This window comes from Hyposmocoma kahamanoa, unplaced genomic scaffold (genome assembly GCF_003589595.1).
Source record: "Hyposmocoma kahamanoa isolate Upper Pololo Valley unplaced genomic scaffold, ASM358959v1 114, whole genome shotgun sequence".
Taxonomy (NCBI): Eukaryota; Metazoa; Arthropoda; class Insecta; order Lepidoptera; family Cosmopterigidae; genus Hyposmocoma; species Hyposmocoma kahamanoa.
Genome location: NW_020653383.1, coordinates 2,896,083 through 2,917,003, shown reverse-complemented (window position 1 = coordinate 2,917,003; position 20,921 = coordinate 2,896,083). Strand labels below are relative to the sequence as shown.

Sequence of the window (20,921 nt, the reverse complement as noted above, 5' to 3'; positions counted from 1 at the left end):
AGTCTGTAGAGGAAGTTGAAAGAATCGTAAGATGACATACTAAATTAAAACAATTCCAGTCCTATTCTAAAGCTTTAAGATTTATTACAGGTACATATCATTGCGAATTTGAAAAAAAAAATTTATAACAAATTATTTATATTATTATATTGAAATTGAAATTCTTTTATAATACATAATAAAATTTATTACACATATTTATTAACAAATATTATTTATTAAATATTTATATTATTAATTTGATATATTCCGTGTATAATATTTATGTAAGTATGTATTGGGATATGTAATACTATTTTCATAGTAGAAACCGAAATCTTACCAGATTTAAGTATCCAAGAAGGATAATACCATATCGTAGTGGCAGACAGAAGCAGGCTCTTCTGAATTCGGGAATTTCTATTAACATTTTCAATTTTTCATTTGCTTAGGCGTGAGTCTTAAACTTACTGAATGCATATGTACACCGAACTTGAAAAGTGCGTCGCTATCCTTAGCGTATAAGAAATTGTTATCTTCAACATTTTATGAATATTTTATAACAAAAATTGTAAATTAATGCAAAAACGAAAGACAAAGTTGCTTCAATTATTATTATTATTTCGTAGCAGTAGAGCTTCTTGTGAATGTGTTCATCCAGGGAAGCACTGCCACCACCACCAAGAATAATGGTCACATTACTACTTTCCGGTTTTGAAGGGTTGGAGTGCTGGTGAAATTAGAGGCTCAAAGGACTTGTCAGCTTATGTTTCAGGGTGACGACGGGCGAAGTAGCGGTGCCCCTTGGGGCCTTTGCGATTTAAAGCCCTGAGTGATACTGCAACTGTTACGAACAAGAGTGTCGCTTACCACCAGGCGCATGACTTGTTCGTCTCGTCACTTTGTATCAATAAAAATAAAAAATTAAAACAGAGGAGAAAAATGTTTTTGTACTCTGGGAATATCCATGCACTTAAGTTGATTATATCCAGTAATAAAAAGCAACTGCATAATCTGTTTTTAAAAAGGAGGAAGGTCTATTAATTATGACTATTTGTAGTTAAAAGCATTACTGACTATTGCATCATTTTATTTTTGAAACCACAGGGAGAATAATGTTTTACACGCGTATGTTTATGTCGCATCACTCACGAATATTTTTGTTTTTGCTTCTAGTTTTCTTCGAAATTCCGTAGTATTACAAAAAAAAAAACAAATGAAGTCGATTTTAAATTTGGAGATTAAACACTGGGAACTTATTTATAAGTACAATTTGCGTTTATAAAATAGGAAAATCAAACCATTTGCGTGGTTACACTTGGACTGTACCGTGATGACTGCGTAGTGCTATTCATAGGATCATTATCTTATTTACCAAATAAACCCTAACGAGTATTGTCGTCGGTAGTACCAGTCGCATGGATTACAGAAAAGAATGACTCGTATGTATTCTAGAGAAGAGTTGTCCATCTAACCTTCGTTTTCCTTATACCTGTTTGTCAGGGGGCCTCTTAGCTTGAGTTCTCCGAAGCATTTTGCTAACCTCTTTGCTGCATAGAGTCACAATGTTAAAATTATCTAAAAAGTCATAAATGATAATTTTTAGAATATATAGTCCTCAGAGAGCATTTTTTAATTAATCATTATAAGTAGTATACAGGTGGCTCATTTACATGGTACATTTTTTTACGTAGACGACATCGTAGTAATTAATTTACCAGGAACTTCAATTCAGTCAGTTAAATCAATTTTTGAAAAATTTCTGTTATTTGATTACATTAGAACATTCTAATCTAATCAAATAGTAGAAATATTTCAAAAAAGTGCAAATATATAATACCATATAATAACTTCTAAACTATTTATTCATTTTCGCGGAATTAATGTTTATTATTACAATGACAACAAAGAACAACTGTACTACTGTAAATGGGCCAGCATGTATATTATACTTAAAATCGGGTAAGTGGTTGTTGCTGTTTTTTAGATTCTTTCCGTTAAAGAAAATGCAAAGGTTTAAAATCATACAGCCAAGTCTTTGTGAATTTTTCTTTTACTATTTTTAAGTAAATAGGCAAACGCCAAGTCTTTCGTTCATTTTATTTTATAGGCATTAAGCTTCGTCTTCGATGGGTCATCAATCGTCATATGCGATTGGAGTCAATTCAGGGTACAGAATTCCAAATCCGGATAAAGTTATAATTACTTGTACGTCAATTCCAAGTATTTTGTCAATGCCGATCTAATAAGATATTGTAATGACATTTGTTAAAAAAAATAAAGTGACAAGTCGTTTATTAACTTTTGACCCTCTGCGTAGATATCTCAAGAGCCCTGGCGACACTGTCCCGAACGACGAAAAATTGTACTACTACTCAGTTTGAATTTATCATAGAAGCTGGAGTACGATTCTTGTGTGGTAGAATAAATGTTACAACAAAAAAAATTAAAAAAGAAAGGTGTTTGTCCATCGCAAACTATTTTTGGCATTCTCAAAACCTTACAACAGACATTAGTCGACCCATAACGCTCGACATGTTGGAGGTAGAAATATTAATTACTGTGATATCGCACGTGAGTTCTTTGAAGGGCAGTTAGTAAGGTAATGGTAAATTTTACTATCACTGGATCATGCAAAATATTGATATAAACATCCATTTTCAGAGAGATTATGTAGATAAACAAGACGACAGTTCAAATACCTTTAATGCTACCTTTAATGCTGAGATGCTACGTTCTCTTTTCTAACTAGCACAAAATATATTTCTCAGTGGAGAAATCAACGATATCTATATACAGTCAATAGTACATCAAGCTTTTGCACTTTCATCCAAATATCGCCTCCAGTGTAACAACGGAACAAGATCCGTCAATGTGTAGCTTGATGTGCAGCCGTCTGTAGAAGAGGAATAAATTATTTTGGATAAGTAATAGATCTTGGTTGAATTGAATGGCATTGTCGCCGTAAACATTGAGGATGTGACATTAATTCCAAATCTAGAAGGTGTGTCAGCGTACAAGAATAGTTTCCTGGTATTTTCCAACCCAAAAAAAACGTATGTCCAAAGCGGTTACCAAACACCAATTTATACACTCTCATAAGATTAAGTCATTAAAACAAAATGACGATTCACTGTCTAGATAAGAATAATTTAGATTTTTTTTAAGATCGTTATGACATTTTGTAGTTTAGTTTATATCATTAGCTAAAACTGCGACTTTCAAAAATACGGTTTTCATCGCTATAGATTGTCAAGTTAAGATGTAAGCATTTTGCAACATAATTGTGTTGTCACTTCACTTAGACGTAGGCATAGCGTCGTCATAAGTAGTTAAGTAATGAGTAAACAATCTTTCTTTTATGATATCATGCAAAGGGGCGAACAAGTCGCGCGCCTGGTGAAAAGCGACATGCCTACTCATAACAAACAGTTGCAGTGCCATTCAGTTTTAAATCGCAAAGATCTGAGGGACATTGCCAGTGCGCCATGTGCCTGTAAACTTCACCAACACTCTTACCCTTCAAAACCGGAACGCAATAGATGCTCATATTACTGCTTGGCGGCAGAAATGGATAACGTGATAGTACCTCCCTGAACGAACTCGTTCACAAGGAACGCTGTTGCTACTAAAATCCATAGAAAATTAAGTAATTATGTAAGAAATCTTAACAAGCTCTCAAAAAATGTCATAGCAAATAAATGTTGACTTAAATGTAACTTTATTTCCCTTACAAATATAATAAAATAGATAACAAATAAGTAAATAGTGAACTCAAGCAATTCATATAACTAAAAGGAGTAATTAAGTATTTACAGTACAGTAAATATTTTCAAACCCGATTACCGGGAAACAACATTAACTAATTGTAATTGTAATCAGATAAATTAGGTACCTACGTAAACATAAATTACTAACGAGATTCAAAATTATTTGTCATAAATTATATATGCATTTAAAAATAGACGATGTAGTTATTAAACTAATGTTATACTTGTACAGTTTGTGACAAAGCGAAAAAACAACATGATTCAGACGAAGGAAGTTAATTTGCCCGCATCCGGGTCTTTGGAGAGTCCACAATTTAAGTTATTGCTCTATTTGTGCATACACTCTTAAATGCTTAATAAAACTAACTGACTTGTGTACTTAAATTAACAAATTTTAAACTTCTTCTTTTTTCAATCACAGCCAAAGTTGAATGGAGTGCCATAGTTTGTGATAATGATGTTTTAAAGTCCAAATGAATGTCCGCTAATTAACGTATGGTGTTCTAATGTCGAAGTTTAGGAATCATTAGGTATAACAGTGCAATTGTTGTAGATTGTATTTTCTCCTGTGACCACATTGTGAAGTTGATTGTCGAAGTTGTGCTGGTTTCCGATCTCTAACTTTCGAAGCAGGCTTCGGACCAGCAGCAGGAGGTATAGTTGGATACCTGAAAATAATGAATTCATGTCGTATAAACATTATAATCCTATTGTCGTGAATAAGGTAGGCCCCTTGTGCCAAAGGTGGTGTTCTGTATAATTGTATTGCTATTAAAAAAACGCAAGGACGCCAGCCCTTGGGTCTCCTATTTGTAAATGAATTCGTCAAAGGTACAGACTTAATTATAGGGAAAAGAGAGAGAGAAAGAGAGAAAAAGTAAGAATGGCCTTATAGTGAAAAAATAAATAAGAATATCAAAGTGAGCAGCTATGGAGAGGTCAAGAACCTGGCTATGAACCACAAGGATTGGAGGAGGCTACACCGACAGGAGCCTGGCTCTTAAATATGATGAAGATAGACTTAATTGTCTTGAACTGCCTCTATTTCCTATATCTGTGACTGCCACGCAGACATTTCGGTGTCGATTCCCGGGCCGGCAGAAATATTTGTATGACCTACATTTATTTGTCTCATGAGTTTGGGTGTGATTTGCGGTTGCCTATTTGTGTGTCCACCATGGACATGCCATGCCAAGCACCCGCAATACAAGGTTTCCTAGTACGTGGATGTGAGTGCACGAGTTAAAAAAAAATTATGACATATCAAAGTTATTTTCACAGCACAGAACAATCATCACCCTATATTTATTGTAAATAAAATTGATATTAACTTTAAAGGGCATAAATTGTTTTTATTTGTCAAACAACTATGCTCTACCCAATTAAGCGATATTTTCTTATTTCTCTAAGTCGTGTTGATGCGAAGAGGAGCAAGCTATAACAGTATGTTTAGTATTTGGAAGGTTTTGTTGACTTCAATATACTTCCTACTTCAAAAATTTTCGGCGTCAGTAATTCGGCTGTTCATCGAATATAAATGTTTGTATGACATTTCCGATATTCACGTATGTCTTTGAAATTGTCATAAAGTATCGAGATTAAATTTATTTTATTTATTTATTTGTACATACAAAACTTTGTTTTCTAGTTTTGTAACAAGTAATAAAATTAGCTATAAAAACTTACAGCCAATTACTTAACTAGGTTAGAGATAGAGCTTACAATAGAAATGATATTTTATACTTACATAGTCCAGCAAAGGAAAGTATTAGATCCTGCACTATTCTAGCAGGATAGGAAATTGCTTCTATGATTTCCAGCATTATCGCTGCTATACAGGTCATGATTGTATAGTAGTAGAACACCTTCAAGAAACTTGTCACTTTCTGGAAACAAAAATGCGGCCGAATGTTTGTCGAAATTTTTCCAGGCTGTTAATTAGCTAATTAAACACATGTGTTTCACTGTTGTTGTACAAATGTAATGCCTCCAAATAAAGATAAACACAATACTTAGTTATAAGTTTTTTTTATATTTTGTAAGATATGATATTTTGTATTATATATTTTTTTTTTATTTATTTTGTATTATATTTTGTAAGATATTTGGTAGATGAGATATTTTGTAAGTTCAGAAGGAATGAATGGCATAATATTTTTGTATACTTTTTTCTTAAAACAATAAAATAAATAACTATTTCATACTAAAAAAGCCATTTTCTTCTAATTGGAATCATACAAAGTTTTTTGTATAATTCCAATTAGAAGAAACTAACAACCTCACAGGACTATAATGCCAACTTCATAAACAACCACTTTTGTTCCATGACTTTTACAAAACGTAATAAATTTACTAAAAATAAACTTTTTGGTAATTTTCAGGTTAGTTTTCTGTACCTAATTCTGTAAATAATTAATGCTTAAATCCCTTTTAAGTTTTTATTGTACTTCATGGCATTTTTTAAATCTATATTTAGCAACGCCTCTTGCTGTCATTCATAAAAAAGAATTTCGGTGGCGGGGGCTTTCTTTTGTTACCGTACAGAGTTATCACCAATTAGAGCGACCCATTAATTATTTTTTATTTTTGCATGAAAGTATAATCTCACGAATTATTAAAAGGCATGGAACAGAAGTTATTTATGATGATAGTAATATTGTCGTGTGAGGTTGTTAGTATTTTACAAATAACCCTGTATAGGTAGAACACATCGAGTACCTATACATATAACCAGAAATAGAGACGAAATAAGGGCCATCCATCCCTGGCAACTCATCAGGCAAATAGGCCTTATATCACTTTTAAATATCAACTCTCGTTTGCACTGAAGTCACAAATTAGAAAGGTGAAATTGTACAGCGCCAGCAACTGACCTATATGTACATCTCCGTATATTCCAAAAATATTCTGTATTTATTGTAATAAAGATAATATCTCTAACTATGGGGGTCTGTTCCATTCGGTGGTGTGGGAAAAACAGCAAAACATCTAAGTGCAAAACAAACAGAATCACATTTCATCGGTAATTAAATACTAAATATGTAATTTTAAAATTTTCGTCCATTATAGCAAAGCTCAAGTCAAACTGGTCGATTTGAAGTGAAACAATTGACGACACCCGTCAATGAAGGCCAATCGGAGCGCAGTTGTCATCGTAATGATAAGGCAGAATAGTTTTCAAACAAATTAAATGACATTTCGTCTCTATTTCCGGTTACATACTCGATGGTAGAACATAAAGAATAAACTTTGACAAATATTCCAAAAAGGAAAACTGTTCCGAACTTGTCGTTCTTCATTTTTTAAATAAACGACTGTAAGTAAACAGCGGACAAGATCCGCTGCTAGAACGTAGTGTCAGATGCGGTCAGTTCCTAACCAATTCATAAGTGAGTATTTCGAACATACATTTTGTTTTCAGTACAAGTGTTTTTTTTTACCTACCTGATGAGCTCCGTAAACAAGTAAGCAATTGATGACAACATCGACACAGAAGATAAACAAGATTAGCTCGGACATTGTTTCAGTGGTGACGCCATGGAAGATTATGTAGCTCTGTTTCAAGTCTCCGTGGTGCACCCAGTAGCTGTACAGACCCACCATGAACGCTGAGTAAAGCTGAAACAATACAGAGAATCGGATATACCTTTTATAATATTTTTATCTAGTAATCATCCATCTCAATAACTATATGAGGTTAATAAAGTTATTTGACGTGCTAATTTTTAAAACAGGAAAAGTCAGGAATGAAAATAGTGTGTGACGATGCTGACCTCCTTCATTATCATCACAATTATTTATTTAGAATTTTGAATCGTTCTTGAATTCCCTTTTCTTTCACTATTCTTACGTTTGTTCTATCCGTTGTCACTCCTATCAAAATTCTTTACCCAAAAATAACAAATCCCCTTCATTTCCATATTGTCAAACCTCACGTCGATTACTAATAAAATTATGTAGTTACATAGGCCCTTTTGAGGTGAGTATTGTGTATTGTGTAATTTAGTTTTATAGGGAGAGTTTAATAATAATTGTTCTTTTTAACAGACTTTAAAAAAGGAGAAGGTTCTCAATTTAACTTTGTGTTTTTTGTATGTATGTTACGTGATAACTCCAGCATTGGCGAGCCGATTCTGAGGATTCTTTTTTAGTTGGAAAGGGGTAAAGAGTGTAGTAGTCTCATTTAAATTTGAAGAAAATATTCCACCTCTAAGGGTGGCTAACTAGGAGATGAATGACTTTTGGGGTAAGTTTTTTAGTACTCTTTACTGAAATTATTTGTCATTATCGTTTTATTATTTGTTGAAGCTTTCGTTTTCTTCTTTTATAATCTCTTTCAATAAATCTTGTGGATCGTAACTTCAGCATTCTCATTTCTCTAAGGCTTGGCCACAAGTGTATACTATTGAGTTGCAATTGCTTTGATGTAAACTGTACTTTGATATCGATAGAGCTACCAAGGAACTATCATTACGGAACTATATATAATATACGGACGGAGCGACGAAAAAACTTAACAAAAAAAATTAGACACACGCTTGGCCACAATGTCACCTGATGTTAAGCGACGATGTGACCGACGATAGGACGCGTTTGCCTAAGAAATGCCTATTCACTCTTGTCTTGAATAGCCCCAAATTGTACTTATCGGGAAATACAGATGGTAGAGCATTCCATTCCTTTGCCGTACGCATCAGAAAGGAGGAAGCAAAGCGCTTAGTGCGAACAGGTGGAATATCAACGACATAAGAATGGAGTGCTCCGGACCTTCTAGTCGACCGAAAGAGGAACGGTGAGGGTGGAACTAAATTGAAAACTTCCTGCGCACACTCCCCGAAATGTATCTGATAGAAAACCGACAAGCAGGCTACTTTTCTGCGATTTTCGAGATTTTGTAGCTTCGAATCCACAAGAGAATTATTATTAATAAGTCTCTTTGCTTTTCGTTGCACTGAGTCCAAGGCAGCTAACTGGTAATGGGCAGAGCCGTCTCAAAGGTGGCAGCAGTACTCCATACACGAACGAACTTGTGCTTTATACAGACATAAAAGCTGTTCAGGTGTGAAGTACCGCCTGACCTTGTAAAGTATGCCTAGTTTTCTAGCAGCAGTTTTTGCCAAGCACTCGATGTATCACCCAAAGTTGATGTTGGATGATAAGTCCAGACCAAGTAGCTCAAGGCGGTCCCCTATAGGCACGGATACATCTCGGAAAGTCAGAGTAAGGTGTAGGGGACTTCGTTTTGATGTGAAAAGACACGCCTGTGTTTTAGCCGCATTAAACCTGACTCTGTTAGCATCTCCCCAGTCGGAAGCCGCTTTCAGACTCAGGTTCAACCGGGTGACCATCGCCTCTCGCTTACTCTGGATCTCTTCGCTGTTGTCTCGGGCGTCTGGCACATAATTCTCTACCACTGTGCTGTCGTCTGCGTACCCAAAGATACCGGGCATCAGCAGCAGGTCGTTGATATGCAGCAAGAATAGAGTGGCGGAGAGGACAGATCCCTGAGGTACACCGGCAATTATACCATGAGGAGCTGACGAGTAACCATCTACAACTACACGGATTGACCTATCCTTCAGAAAATCGCCTATCCATGTGCAAAAGCCAACAGGAATTCTGTAAACTGGAAGCTTGTTTAACAGGCTATCGTGCCAAACCATATCAAAGGCCTTTGATATATCGAGAGACACGGCAAGCGACTCACCGCGTTTCTCGAGAGCCTGACCTCATAAATGTGTGGCATACGCAAGAAGATCCCCAGTAGATCGATCACGGCGAAAATACTGTCGATCACTGAGGAGATCGTTATTTTCGAGGTATCCAAGGAGACGTCTATTCAATACGCGCTCCATAGTCTTACAGAGTATGGAGGTGATTGCGATAAGTCGATAATTAGATGGGTCGGTATTACCTTTCTTGGGTACAGGCTATACATTTGCAAGCTTCAGCTTCATAGAGAGACGATACAGGCAAGTCAACACCGGAGACAACTTGAGTGCACAGTTCCGCAGGACAATCGTTGGGATTCCGTCAAGGCCACTCGCTTTGTTGACGTCTAATTTGCGTAAAGTTTTCAACACCTCTTTTTGACGGATAGTCATCTCGGGCATTTCCGAGTCACAGCGAGGTAGTGTAGGTGGTGTTTGCAAAGTAGCGTCAAGACGGGAGTTGAAAGGAAATAGAGAAACAAAAAGATTTGCTTTCTCTTCAGCGGTGTGAGCCAGCGATCCGTCAGCTCTCATTAAAGGCGGGAGGGATGACCTGCAGAAATTTTCTTCGACCGATTTTGCGAGCGACCAGAATGCTTTACTCCCTGAAGGGTATGAAGCTAACCTGGCGTCAATACGACTAATATGGTCAAAGCGAGCTTTCCGTATCGCTTTTTTGCAGGATCTAGCGGCTTTATTTGGCTTTCTTCAGACGGAGGGTTTCCGGTGCTTTGCGATCTCGTGCATCAGCCCAAGCGTGGTACGCAGATTGCTTAAGCGTTTCCGCAGAAGCACACTCAGTGTGAAACCAAGGGCGAGCTTTGCCACTGGAGGAGACTTCGAAATACGGAATAAAGTATTCCTTAGCCCGAATAATCACCTCAGAGACGGCAGACGCGCAGCACGTCGGATCGTCAGAAGATAAGCACAGCTGCCGCCAGGGATAAGATGCAAAGAAATGCCGCATCGCATCCCAATCTGCTGACTTGTATCGCCACATCCTCCTAGTACTTCTCGTACTGAGATCGGGTGAGGAGTAGACAGATACAGATTTCACCAGACAGTGATCGGATGTCCCTAGTGGGGACGGGACCGATACTTGATAGCGGTTTGGATCGGTTGTCAGCAGAAGATCCAGGCAATTGGCTGGGTGGTCGTCAACGTTCGGTATCCTCACCAGCTGGGTGAGGCCTAGTGATAGAGCACATGCCCGCGCCTCTCTTTCAGCGTGGTCGGTTTTTTGTTATGGGAACACCCATTCCTGGTGATGGGCAGTCCCCCAAAAAGACAATTTGCGCTGTAGGATACCGTTGTTGGACTGTTTCCGCTGAGCTGCAGAGATAGTTGAACAGCCTAGTCGTCTCCGGGTCTCCAGAATGCGACCGGTACACACTGGCTTAGACAATTTGTTCCAGTCCAGTGTCCACCAAAACCCACATTACAGACAGATCGGGGTCTTCAAGGTCACGGAGACGTTTAGAACAGATGTCATCACGAGCGTAAACGCAGGTACCAGCGCGCTGCTTAAATTTGTGCTCCAGAATGTAACCTGGGTAATGCAGGTACGCTGTGTCGGAAGGACATCTAATTTGGGTCTTCGTGAGGAAGAGCATGTAAGGCCTTTCAGTCTCAAGATGGTGGTGGACAGATGTGAGTGAGTGCAGACCTCGGATGTTTGAGAGGTGCACTTTAAGTGAAAGGACGTGCATCCGCTGTTTAGCCTTCCTCAATTTCATCCGATCGCCAACCGGCACGATGGAGTACGAGTTGGCGGGGCAGCCTTTCACTGGAAGCTAATAAGCTAATTGGGCCCCCTACTACCTGCGATCGGCCAGCGGAGCACCGTGCTGCGTATCCCGCTACCCTCTGCGTCTAGGTTCCCAGCGCAACAACAAGGGAGCCCCGAGATCAACTAAATCAGTGCAGTGTAACTGTACAAACCCTTCACTCTAGAGCGGCTACTCTGGGCGTCAAGCCGGAACACAGCCATAACTGTTTGGCGGCTAGGCTTCGCCCAGAGGGTAGTCACCAGACACGACCAGAATTTGTAGCTTATTTGGCACCACCCAGGGGTCACGTGTAGCATCTCGAGGGTACAGCCTACGGACGCGAGCTACTTAACCCCCAAAACCTTCATGAAAAAAACATCAATGGTTCATGATTGTGCATATTGACGGTTCCGGTTTTGAACGGTAAGGATGCTGGTGAAATTACTGGCACATGGGACTTGTCAACGTATGCCTGAGGGTGACGGGCGCAGTGGCAGTGCCCCACAGATCTTTGCGATTTAAAGCTTTGAGTGGCACTGTAACTGTTATGGACAGGCGTGTAGCTTACGACTTGTTAGTCTCGTCACTTGATATTATATATAAAAAAAAACAATCATTTCCACGTTCTTCTACTGATATCAATATCTAGTAGATAACTACACTTCGCCATAAAGTAAAAAACTTGTATATCGGCCGTGACCGAGAAGCAAAGTCATAAGGTTATCGATTTACGCGTAATGCAAAGCGCTCTTTCTCAATAATTCTTCACTTTTGTTTTGTGTTAAGAAAATTCCGTAAAACTCTTTCTATGTATTGGAGAAGATTCATTGATATCTGTGAAGAGATCTGCTCTATGTTAGCAAGTGCTGCAGTTCATATGAAAATGAAATTTCCTCTTTCAATCGGCTTTCTTAGCCTGTTCATGTACATGTTATTTCAAATAATTTCATGTAATTAAGTAATATATAATGTACTTTCTACGTTGCATTTCCAAGAATTCACTTAAAATAACAAATAAAGATAAGCATTTTCCATAATGCTCCTTACCCTAAGTTTAATAAGTGATACTCCGTTAAACAGTTCTCTTTGCGTAGGTACAGAAGCTAGTATCCGTTTCTATAAACACATAATTGTATTTGAAATTTATACTATTTATTGTTTATGTAACGAGTAAAAATAAACGGACATTAATTTAAATTTAAAGTTATCTCTAGAAAAAATCGACTATCAAAGGTTATTTTTTGGTAGCATTTCTAGAAACATGCTCACGCTCTCTCTCTCTCTCAATTTATTTCCTTCGGAAATAGGTTTCCTACTTGCACACACTAATACCAGTATTTGTTTACAATCTCATATTATCCATATGCAATCTTTTTTCATAATACCGCTAACGTATCTAACATTTACAAATGGTGTCTACTAACTTAACTAACAATGGTTAAAAAGACAATATTTGAAATATATCAAAAGTGTTATAGTTAAAAATTGTAAACCAACTTCCCGAATCGACTTGTACTTACCACATTAATATATCCAAATATCAAGATCCCCTTTCTCAACGGCAGGCAGAGGCAACACCGTCCAAAATCAGGAATATCGCAGTACATTTTGGCACTAATATAAATTAAGAAACAGAAAGTAATTCAATGTAACAAATGTATTTTTTAAATTAATCAAGATTGAAATAAATAAATTTATAGGATGCGCAAGAGTGGACGGGACGCCTCGTTGGTGCGAACAACAGGACTGTCCGTTTCGCCCATTTGCGACCATTTATCTAATGTATCCATTGTATACAGGGTGTAGGAAGATTAATGGGATTGCGTGTCTGGTCTATTCCTATAGATGTGTGAGTTTAACGTAATAATGTGTTTGCAAATTATAGTTAATATTGTTCTTTAATTTAAGATCAATAATTATCGTTTTAGTAGCAACGTATTTTTTATTTTGCTCGATTTTCTCAAAGCAATCCGCTTATCTAAAGACAATATGATTATAACCGCTTTCAAACAAAGGAGGAGGTTCTCAGTTTTTTTATATATAATACCAAGTGACGGGACGAACAAGCCGTGCGCCTGGTGGTAAGCGACACGCCTAGTCATAACAGTTGCTGTGCCACTCAGAGCTTTAAATCACAAATATCTTAGAGGCACTGTCACTGCACCCGTCATCCTAACATTTTTTTTTATATTTATGACATCAAGTGACGGGACGAACAAATGGTGTGCCTGATGGTAAGCAACACGCCTGTTCATAACAGTTACAGTGCCACTCAGAGCTTTATATTGCAAAAATCTGGGGGGCACTACCACTGCGCCCGTCACCCTGAGACAAGTTGACAAGTCCCATGTGCCTGTAATCCCACTCATCACCAGCACCCTTACCATTCAAAACTGGAACACAGTAATGTGGACATTACTGGCTAGGTAGCAAAAACAGGTAAGGTGACAGTGTACTTCCCTGGACGGATTCTTTCACAAGGACTTCTACTGCTATTAAAATGCATTTTCGTGTACATGTTATGCGATTACTCCAATGTTTGTGAAACGACTTGGATGATTCTTTTTTTGTTAGAAAGGGCGTACCTCAGTAGTGGTTCCATTTAAATTTAAAGAAAATATTCCACCTCTAAGGGTGGCAAATTAGGGGATGAGTGCGGATTATTGAATTTCACCCACTTTCCGTTAACTGATTTCAGTAAAATTTGACAAGTAGATGTAATTCCACAAGCGTTTGAGGTCTGTTTTTACATAACAAAATAATTATTTTATTTTATTATTTTGAAGACCACTTATACTTTTATCTCTTAACTTACTTACGAACGAAAAAAAAGGTAGTCCAGGCAATATATAAATATCTGGCATAATTTTTATGCTCCGGTGGTACATGAACCCGTTATTAGTAATTGATATAAAATTTACATAACTCTTGAACCTCGGTAATCTTTGTTTACTTTCTAATCTCTACAATCTAAACAACATCTACAGTAAATGTAAGAATATGTGATTCTAAATCATGCCATTCGAAATGTCTTTAACAACTCTAAGAATCTGTATTTCAGATAGATTTCATCCTAAATTACTTTGGTAGATACTTATCAAGTCTAGATTTTATGCTACAGATTCTCGTCCTGTATAATATTTTGCGTAGATAGTATATAAAAGCGAGTTTTAAACAAAATATCGTTATTTTGTTTGTTACATTTTAACAAAACAACGAATTTAATAAACAGATGATAAAAGTGCATAATTAAATCACTGTATTGACACGATAATGAAATTACGAGATAATGAAATTACGAATAGAGTTTTAAATTCTGGGAAATACTGATATGAAAATAAATGGTGGTTTTGTTTATTTTGGACTTTCCGCATTATGTTAACTTAGTTTGCTTGCTTTATTATTTATTTACTTATGGAAATAAATTCCACGTATTACTTGGAAGTGTAGCAGCTATCGACATAACATGTCATCTGAAATACAAGTATCCAGGAATATTAAGGTGAGGGAGTGGAACCCGAATACATCAGAGTATCCCTAATTTATTCAGATTCGGTTGGGTGTTTCTACTTGTTTATGTATAAAAAATTCTTGACTTTGTTCGATCTTAGTACAAGATTAATAACAATAAACCAGTGGAATACTTTCACAAAAAAATTAAATAAATATTGCAAATATAATGATAAAATCATTATAATGATAAAAAAGAAGGTAATTGTTGCAAGAAGATTTTACGTTAATACATATTGTCTTCACTTTAGTAAAATTGAAAATGACATCACTTTTACAGATTTATAAACAATGTACACATCACTTTGACAGCATTTATCATTTACTCACATCATACATTAAGTAGGTATCTAAAAACGCTTATACCTAATTTATAAAATATTTACGTAAGTGGATTCGCGTTGGTTTCCCGTATTTATTTTTATAATAGGTTTCTAACCTTTTTCGTAACAAACGCCGCATTGTGACACGTGTTTTTTTTGTCTAAAATTGCTCACGTTAGCTACGATTTAAACGCTAGCCGTGTTATGATTGTAACATTTGGTATCACAGCGAGCGGAAACTATATTTTCCTAACTATCCGTCGCTGATTCATGATTCAATAGTGACGACATCAACATCATTTTCGAATATACTGTTTTAATACGAACATGTTGTTATATACCTACACAACATTTTCAACTAAAAATAAACGAATTATTGTATCTCACGTCTGATTCCCGGCATGTATTTTGTACCCGAGTTTTTAACAAAGCTACAGAGAAAATCCGACATTGTCAGCCATTAAACTTTGTATCAATGTTGATTTGATTGCGCTCAGAACAGTTTGTTGTCAGCTATAATGAATAGCCATTTCTCCGTTTTGTTGACTTGAAAGAACTACCAAATCCACTACTGTGACAACATAAAGTGTAGGTACCTAAGGAAAGAGTTATCATTCGAGCGCCACACTCGCAATAATCGCAATAAAGATACAATTTATCACACAGGAAGTTGCTTAGTTGCTTTCTGCTACATTCACTTCAAAATAAAGAATCCCTCAAGATACAAAATGTGTACAGATCTGTTCGTGACGTTTCCTGCGGTGACGAAGTTCTTGTTATTCTTCTCTTTGCGAACGGGATGCATTGTGAATCTCTTATATACTTCCGTAAATATTTAATTTATTCTTTTTATTGTACTGAGTAGGCTTAAATTTTAGCAATCGATAGTTACTGTAATAGAAGTTCTGATAAGCTGCCCATAATATAAGAACTTTTGAAGAAGATTTTGAAGGGTAAGTGTGCTAGTGAAATTACAGCCACATGTAAGTTATGTCGCAGGATGACGGGCGCAGGGGCAGTGCCCCTCATCAGATCTTAGCGATTTAAAGCTTTTGAGTGGCACTGCAACTGTTACAGACAAGCGTGTCGCTTACCACCTGCCACACGGTTTGTTCATCAACACTTACTATCATAAAAAAACAATGCCCGAGAGGCACGTATCCTATGACTAAAATTTTTAAGTTACGTATAATTAACAGACTCCTAGAAGTCTTAATCCTTATTTCCATTTTTATTGCTTCGTAAATTTGTTGAGAGTTTCGTTATATACGAATATCTTATATCTTTCTCGTTAACGGCGAAGGAAAACGTGATGTAACTTGCACGTCAAAAAATTCCGCTGCCCTTGCAAAATGTTTAAAGTTTCCACATGGGGCTAGCGAAACGGACTATGGTCTAAACGCACACAAAGAGACCTGTGCCTAACAGTGAGACTTTTTGTATGGAACTACTTTTCCTAATTTTATGCCAAATGACGATGAGACGAACAAGTTGTGCGCCTGGTGGCAAGCGACACGCCCGTCACTGCAGTTGCAATGCCACTGTGAGCTTCAAATCGCAAAGAACAGAGGACACCATCTCCACGCCCATCACCCTAGATATAAGTAGGCAAGTCTCATGTGTCTGTAATTTCACCAGCACCCTTCAAAACCGGAACGCAATAATGCTCTTATTACTGCTTGGTGGCAAAAATAGCTAAGGTGGCAGTACTCCCCTGGACGAACTCCTGCTTCTAAAATACGACGAATGATGTGTTTATGACGTAGTCTATAATATTGTCCATATTTTATCAATGACAAATCATATCTAAGTTATGTTTCACTGAGCTATGATTAATGTCTTAGGTAATTTTATAGTTCTATTTTTTTCCAACAGGCCCGTACGTCTCTCTTTATACTATTCACAGTAATAGCCATGTTAGAGACTCTGGTCTCTCCATCATCAGCAATGGGAAGAATAGTGGCAAATTCTACGACGTCCCTCGATCCTGCCACTGTTTATTGCCTGTTCTTCAGCTATCAAGTTTTAATAATTGCTGAGTCCTTTCTGCTTATATTTTGCATGCATTTAACTTTGGCCATATTGTATGTTAGTATAGTTTTTCTTTTGCATTACGCAATCTTGGTGTAATAAGGTCGCATCTAAAGTTTCTACGAACAGATTCAACGATTCTTCGAACGGAATTAGTAGATAACTTTTAGTATAGTTGAAGAAATATGATTTGCACCGATGAATGTTATCTCTAGGAACGGCTTGTCCTTTCTATTACAATAGGGTAATAAAACCATTAACATTTGCTTTACGGAATTTTAGTTTTCAATTATTTCTTTACTCAAATTTCGTTTTTTTTTAACAGTACAATATCGACTGCCGACTGTTTTCTTACAAATTGAACAAGTCATTTACGCATAAAGATTATCAACTTTAGAATTAAGTGCCAATGCGCAAAAGTATTTAACTAGTTTGCTTGCACTATACAGATGCCACGTGCGTTACCGAGACGGTTCACTCTTTTGTCCTATTGTACTTTAAAGACGAATCGATGCAAATAATATTTCGCCAACTATACTTAAATGTTCGTATTATTTTTATGACAAGTCGATGTCTTACTATCTCAAACACTGATCTTATAAATAATGATTATTCGGGAGACGGCAAACCTTTGTATTTATTTTAAATTTCTTATCAAGGATGTTAATTTGGATGCATTTCTTTAAGAATAAGTAAAAGCCAGTGTGTGAATATGAAGGAAATGTGATGTGAAATCAGACTGCAAAATTTGTACATACCTACAAAGCATTTTGTGCATTTCAGTTACTTTGTGCTTTAAGATACGAGTTTGAGAAAGTAAGGCGACGAAATGCATTTTTGACATATGATAGATAGATAAAACGTTTATTCAGCACAAATACAAGTAGAAATAAACATTTACTATTTAACATATATACAAGGTATAACACAAAAGAACATAAATTGTAGGCCAGTTAATGGTGAAAGTAAAGAAAAGCAACTAAATGGTGTATAAATCGAAACGAATGTATACTTAAACGAACTTCATGAAACATACTATATAACATACATACATATTGCTGTGTATTAAATATATAGTAATATACAACACATGGAATATGCTCGTGATACATATTTATAACCGATATTATACATATTATTACATACTTCTATAAATTAGTAATTAGTCGTAATTAAATGTTACAGAACAAATTGTACCACTACGAGTATTTTATAACTTGTCGAACATCCACGTGGTTGGTTGAAACCAGTTGCTTGATAATCCTCTGTGTACAACACAGGCCTTTGCTCGGCTGGTATCTCCTTATGCTGCTGTCAGTCAGTAAGTACCTCTAAGAACTATTTTTCATTTACTGCTGGCTACGGATTTTGAGACGTGTTAGAAAACATATTATTATGTCCACTAGTTTATTTTTTCATGATACGAAGTGACGGGACGAACATGTCACGCATCTGGGTGGTAAGCGACGCGCTTATCCATAGTTTTTGCAATGTCACGCAAAGTTCTGAGGGGTACTGCCACTGTGCTCGTCACCCTGAGACATAAGTTGGCAACTGTATTTTCACCAGTTACCCTTCAAAACTGGAACGCAGTAATGCTCACATTACTGGTTGAAATATTAAATAAACATTAGACAACATCACACACGTTAACGTAAGTAAGTAACTAAAGCGCTTGGTTATGAAAATTGTAAACAAGGGCGGTACCACAAACACCCAGACCCGAGACAATATACAAAAGTTTTTCTACATTGAACTGGCCGGGGATCGAACTCGAGACCTCAGAGATGGCGACAACATGAAAACCGGTGTACAGGCCACTCGATCACGGAAGTCGATAAAAGATATGAAGGCAGAAATAGGCAACGAGGCAATACTTCCCTACATAAACTTTTTCACAAGGAACTCTACTGCTACTAAAGAAAACTTCAGCTTGCCTAATTCAACATGGCCTGTAATTTCACCAGCACCCTTACCCTTCAAAACTGAAACGCATTAATGGTCACTACTGCTGGGCGGCAGAAATGGATAGTGTGGCAGTACTTCCCTGGATGAACCTTTCTCAAGGAGCTCTATTCTTACTAAACTACCTATTTCTACCGCAAAGCTGCAATGCTGTGTTGCACCGGAATGAACGGTGTGAGAGAGAGAATGAATGAAGGGTAGAGACAGCCATCGCAATCACAAAAACAGGACATTTGAGATCTTATAATCTCATTGAGGATCAAAATTAGTAAGCATCCTTCTTTGGTACAGTAAACATTTGTAGACGGCGGTAATAACTTGATTATCAAGTTATCTGAATGTCTGTTTACCTATTTACGACAAAAATATTTTCTATAGCTTGTTTAAATGCATATCTACCATAAATCAATGAAAATGTTGAATATTAATTAATAAATACTTCAGGGTACACATGTACACTTTTTTCAACAATTTTTCACTGGCTGAATCAGCCGCGAGTGAACCAGTTTAGCGATTCCATTCATACCTTCTCAACCTAGGTGTTTTAAGGCCATATTTGCAACGTGACTTTTCAGGAGAGAGGAAACGAAATTATCCGATAAATATGCTTCTATAGTAGAGTTATAAAATTTCACTACATGGTTTCATGTGATAATAAAATAATATACAAAGAAACCTACGAGTTTAGAATTTATTTAATTTAATAAACTTTGATTTCAGTAATTGAATTGTACTTTTGTATGGTGGTACTTAGTCAGTATAAAATAAAATTATTAGAAGAGCACCTACGGAAGAAACCCATTGACAGAAAAGCTATCACAGAAAAATTTTTAAGTCTTGTGTACTGACATCTGGAGACTAAACGCGACAACAAATAAGGGCAACACGGATTGAATCACATCGTGGACAGCCGCTCCCTTTATGTACGTGTTCTCATCTCAAGAACTCTGAAGTAGAGATTTTATTTGTTTATCAAGCTTAGGTGAGAAAACCGGCCCACTACAATTTCTACTTGTGCTTAATTCTTGTATTGTATGATTTTTAAATGTTATATTTTGTATTTTTTTATGTAAGTTTATTTTTTAATTTGTGTTTTTACTATTTATAACATACTTTGTGCTTTTTGTGTTAGTACACTTTTTATTATTCTTGATAGGTTGATTTAGGTATTCTTATTTATAGTTTAATTTTTTTTAAAGTTCAATTGAAATGTTTTTGCTAACAACGAGCGTTTATTATAACATTAAACTTAGTCTTTTTCGTTTACCTTTTTATTCCAAACTATACAATCGAGTATAAAAAAGTACACATTAAATAATAAATATCATTTACATCTTGTTTTTGGTGCAAAACTAGATGACTCTGTTTTCAATTTACTCTGTGCAGATTTGGTTTATGCATCACTGATTTCAGACAGCCGTGGTAGCGTATAAGCATGGTGTCCGCCCAGTTACCATGCCTTCACGTACATTGATGGCGAACCTGAATTCTGTTTACTAGGCAACAACATTTAAATTCCCCTGAATAATACAACCGCGCGTCCGCCGCGCGGGCCGCTGCGTAGACAAAATTCAAGCCAGTCTTGCCGGTGTGGCCGGGACGCTCATTTAAGACATCGTAAAAGCTAACCAGATAGAGCGTATTTTGCCGTGACATACGCACGCGGTCGCTGCGCGGCGGCAGCGCGGATTCTGCTGTGCGACCTCGCGAGGTGAGCGCGATGAAAATCGTGTCGAATAAATGAGCCTCAATGGTTTGACCTTGAAGACAAAAGTGTCCGAGCAGTGCGTGTTGCCAGCGATGACTTACGACTCTGAGACGTGGTCACTTACAATGGGCCTCATAAAAAAGCTCAAAGTCACT

General features: G+C 36.8%; 3 protein-coding genes across 4 annotated transcripts in view; 1 reads left to right on the top strand and 2 right to left on the bottom strand.

Annotated features, from left to right (window-relative positions):
* Positions 1 to 698, bottom strand: part of LOC113239680 — a 4,818-nt gene extending 4,120 nt beyond the window's left edge. The window contains exon 1 of the mRNA XM_026476762.1: positions 323 to 698. Within this exon, the coding sequence (XP_026332547.1) occupies positions 323 to 409 (87 nt within the window). The 5' untranslated portion in view covers positions 410 to 698. The remainder of the gene's footprint in view (positions 1 to 322) is intronic.
* Positions 699 to 3,479: 2,781 nt separating this feature from the next.
* LOC113239673 lies at positions 3,480 to 12,971 on the bottom strand. The gene is made up of 4 exons (XM_026476753.1): positions 12,750 to 12,971; positions 7,194 to 7,367; positions 5,497 to 5,635; positions 3,480 to 4,417 (listed from the first exon to the last, which is right to left on the bottom strand). The coding sequence occupies exons 1-4, from the start codon at positions 12,834 to 12,836 to the stop codon at positions 4,266 to 4,268; spliced, it is 552 nt and encodes a 183-aa protein (XP_026332538.1). The 5' UTR covers positions 12,837 to 12,971; the 3' UTR covers positions 3,480 to 4,265.
* Positions 12,972 to 15,197: 2,226 nt separating this feature from the next.
* Positions 15,198 to 20,195, top strand: LOC113239698. Of its 2 annotated transcripts, XR_003311207.1 has the most exons (5): positions 15,198 to 15,650; positions 15,729 to 15,889; positions 16,938 to 17,150; positions 18,279 to 18,414; positions 19,779 to 20,195. XR_003311207.1 is itself a non-coding variant. In XM_026476786.1 (4 exons), the coding sequence occupies exons 1-4, from the start codon at positions 15,791 to 15,793 to the stop codon at positions 19,904 to 19,906; spliced, it is 576 nt and encodes a 191-aa protein (XP_026332571.1). In that variant the 5' UTR covers positions 15,198 to 15,790; the 3' UTR covers positions 19,907 to 20,195. The 2 variants fall into 2 exon arrangements, 1 of the variants encoding a protein (XP_026332571.1); XM_026476786.1 differs by having other exon boundaries at positions 15,198 to 15,889.
* Positions 20,196 to 20,921: the final 726 nt, after the last annotated feature.

Excerpts from the sequence above, each read along its gene's own strand:
- LOC113239698 (XM_026476786.1), top strand. The coding sequence starts at position 15,791 with ATGTGTACAGATCTGTTCGTGACGTTTCCTGCGGTGACGAAGTTCTTG. Across the intron at positions 17,151-18,278 it reads TAACTTTGGCCATATTGTAT|AACAAATTGTACCACTACGA; the intron begins GTTAGTATAGTT and ends TAAATGTTACAG. Across the intron at positions 18,415-19,778 it reads CCTTATGCTGCTGTCAGTCA|TAATTGAATTGTACTTTTGT; the intron begins GTAAGTACCTCT and ends CTTTGATTTCAG.
- LOC113239673 (XM_026476753.1), bottom strand. The coding sequence starts at position 12,836 with ATGTACTGCGATATTCCTGATTTTGGACGGTGTTGCCTCTGCCTGCCG. Across the intron at positions 5,636-7,193 it reads TTGTTTACGGAGCTCATCAG|AAAGTGACAAGTTTCTTGAA; the intron begins GTAGGTAAAAAA and ends TTTTGTTTCCAG. Across the intron at positions 4,418-5,496 it reads ACTTTCCTTTGCTGGACTAT|GTATCCAACTATACCTCCTG; the intron begins GTAAGTATAAAA and ends CATTATTTTCAG.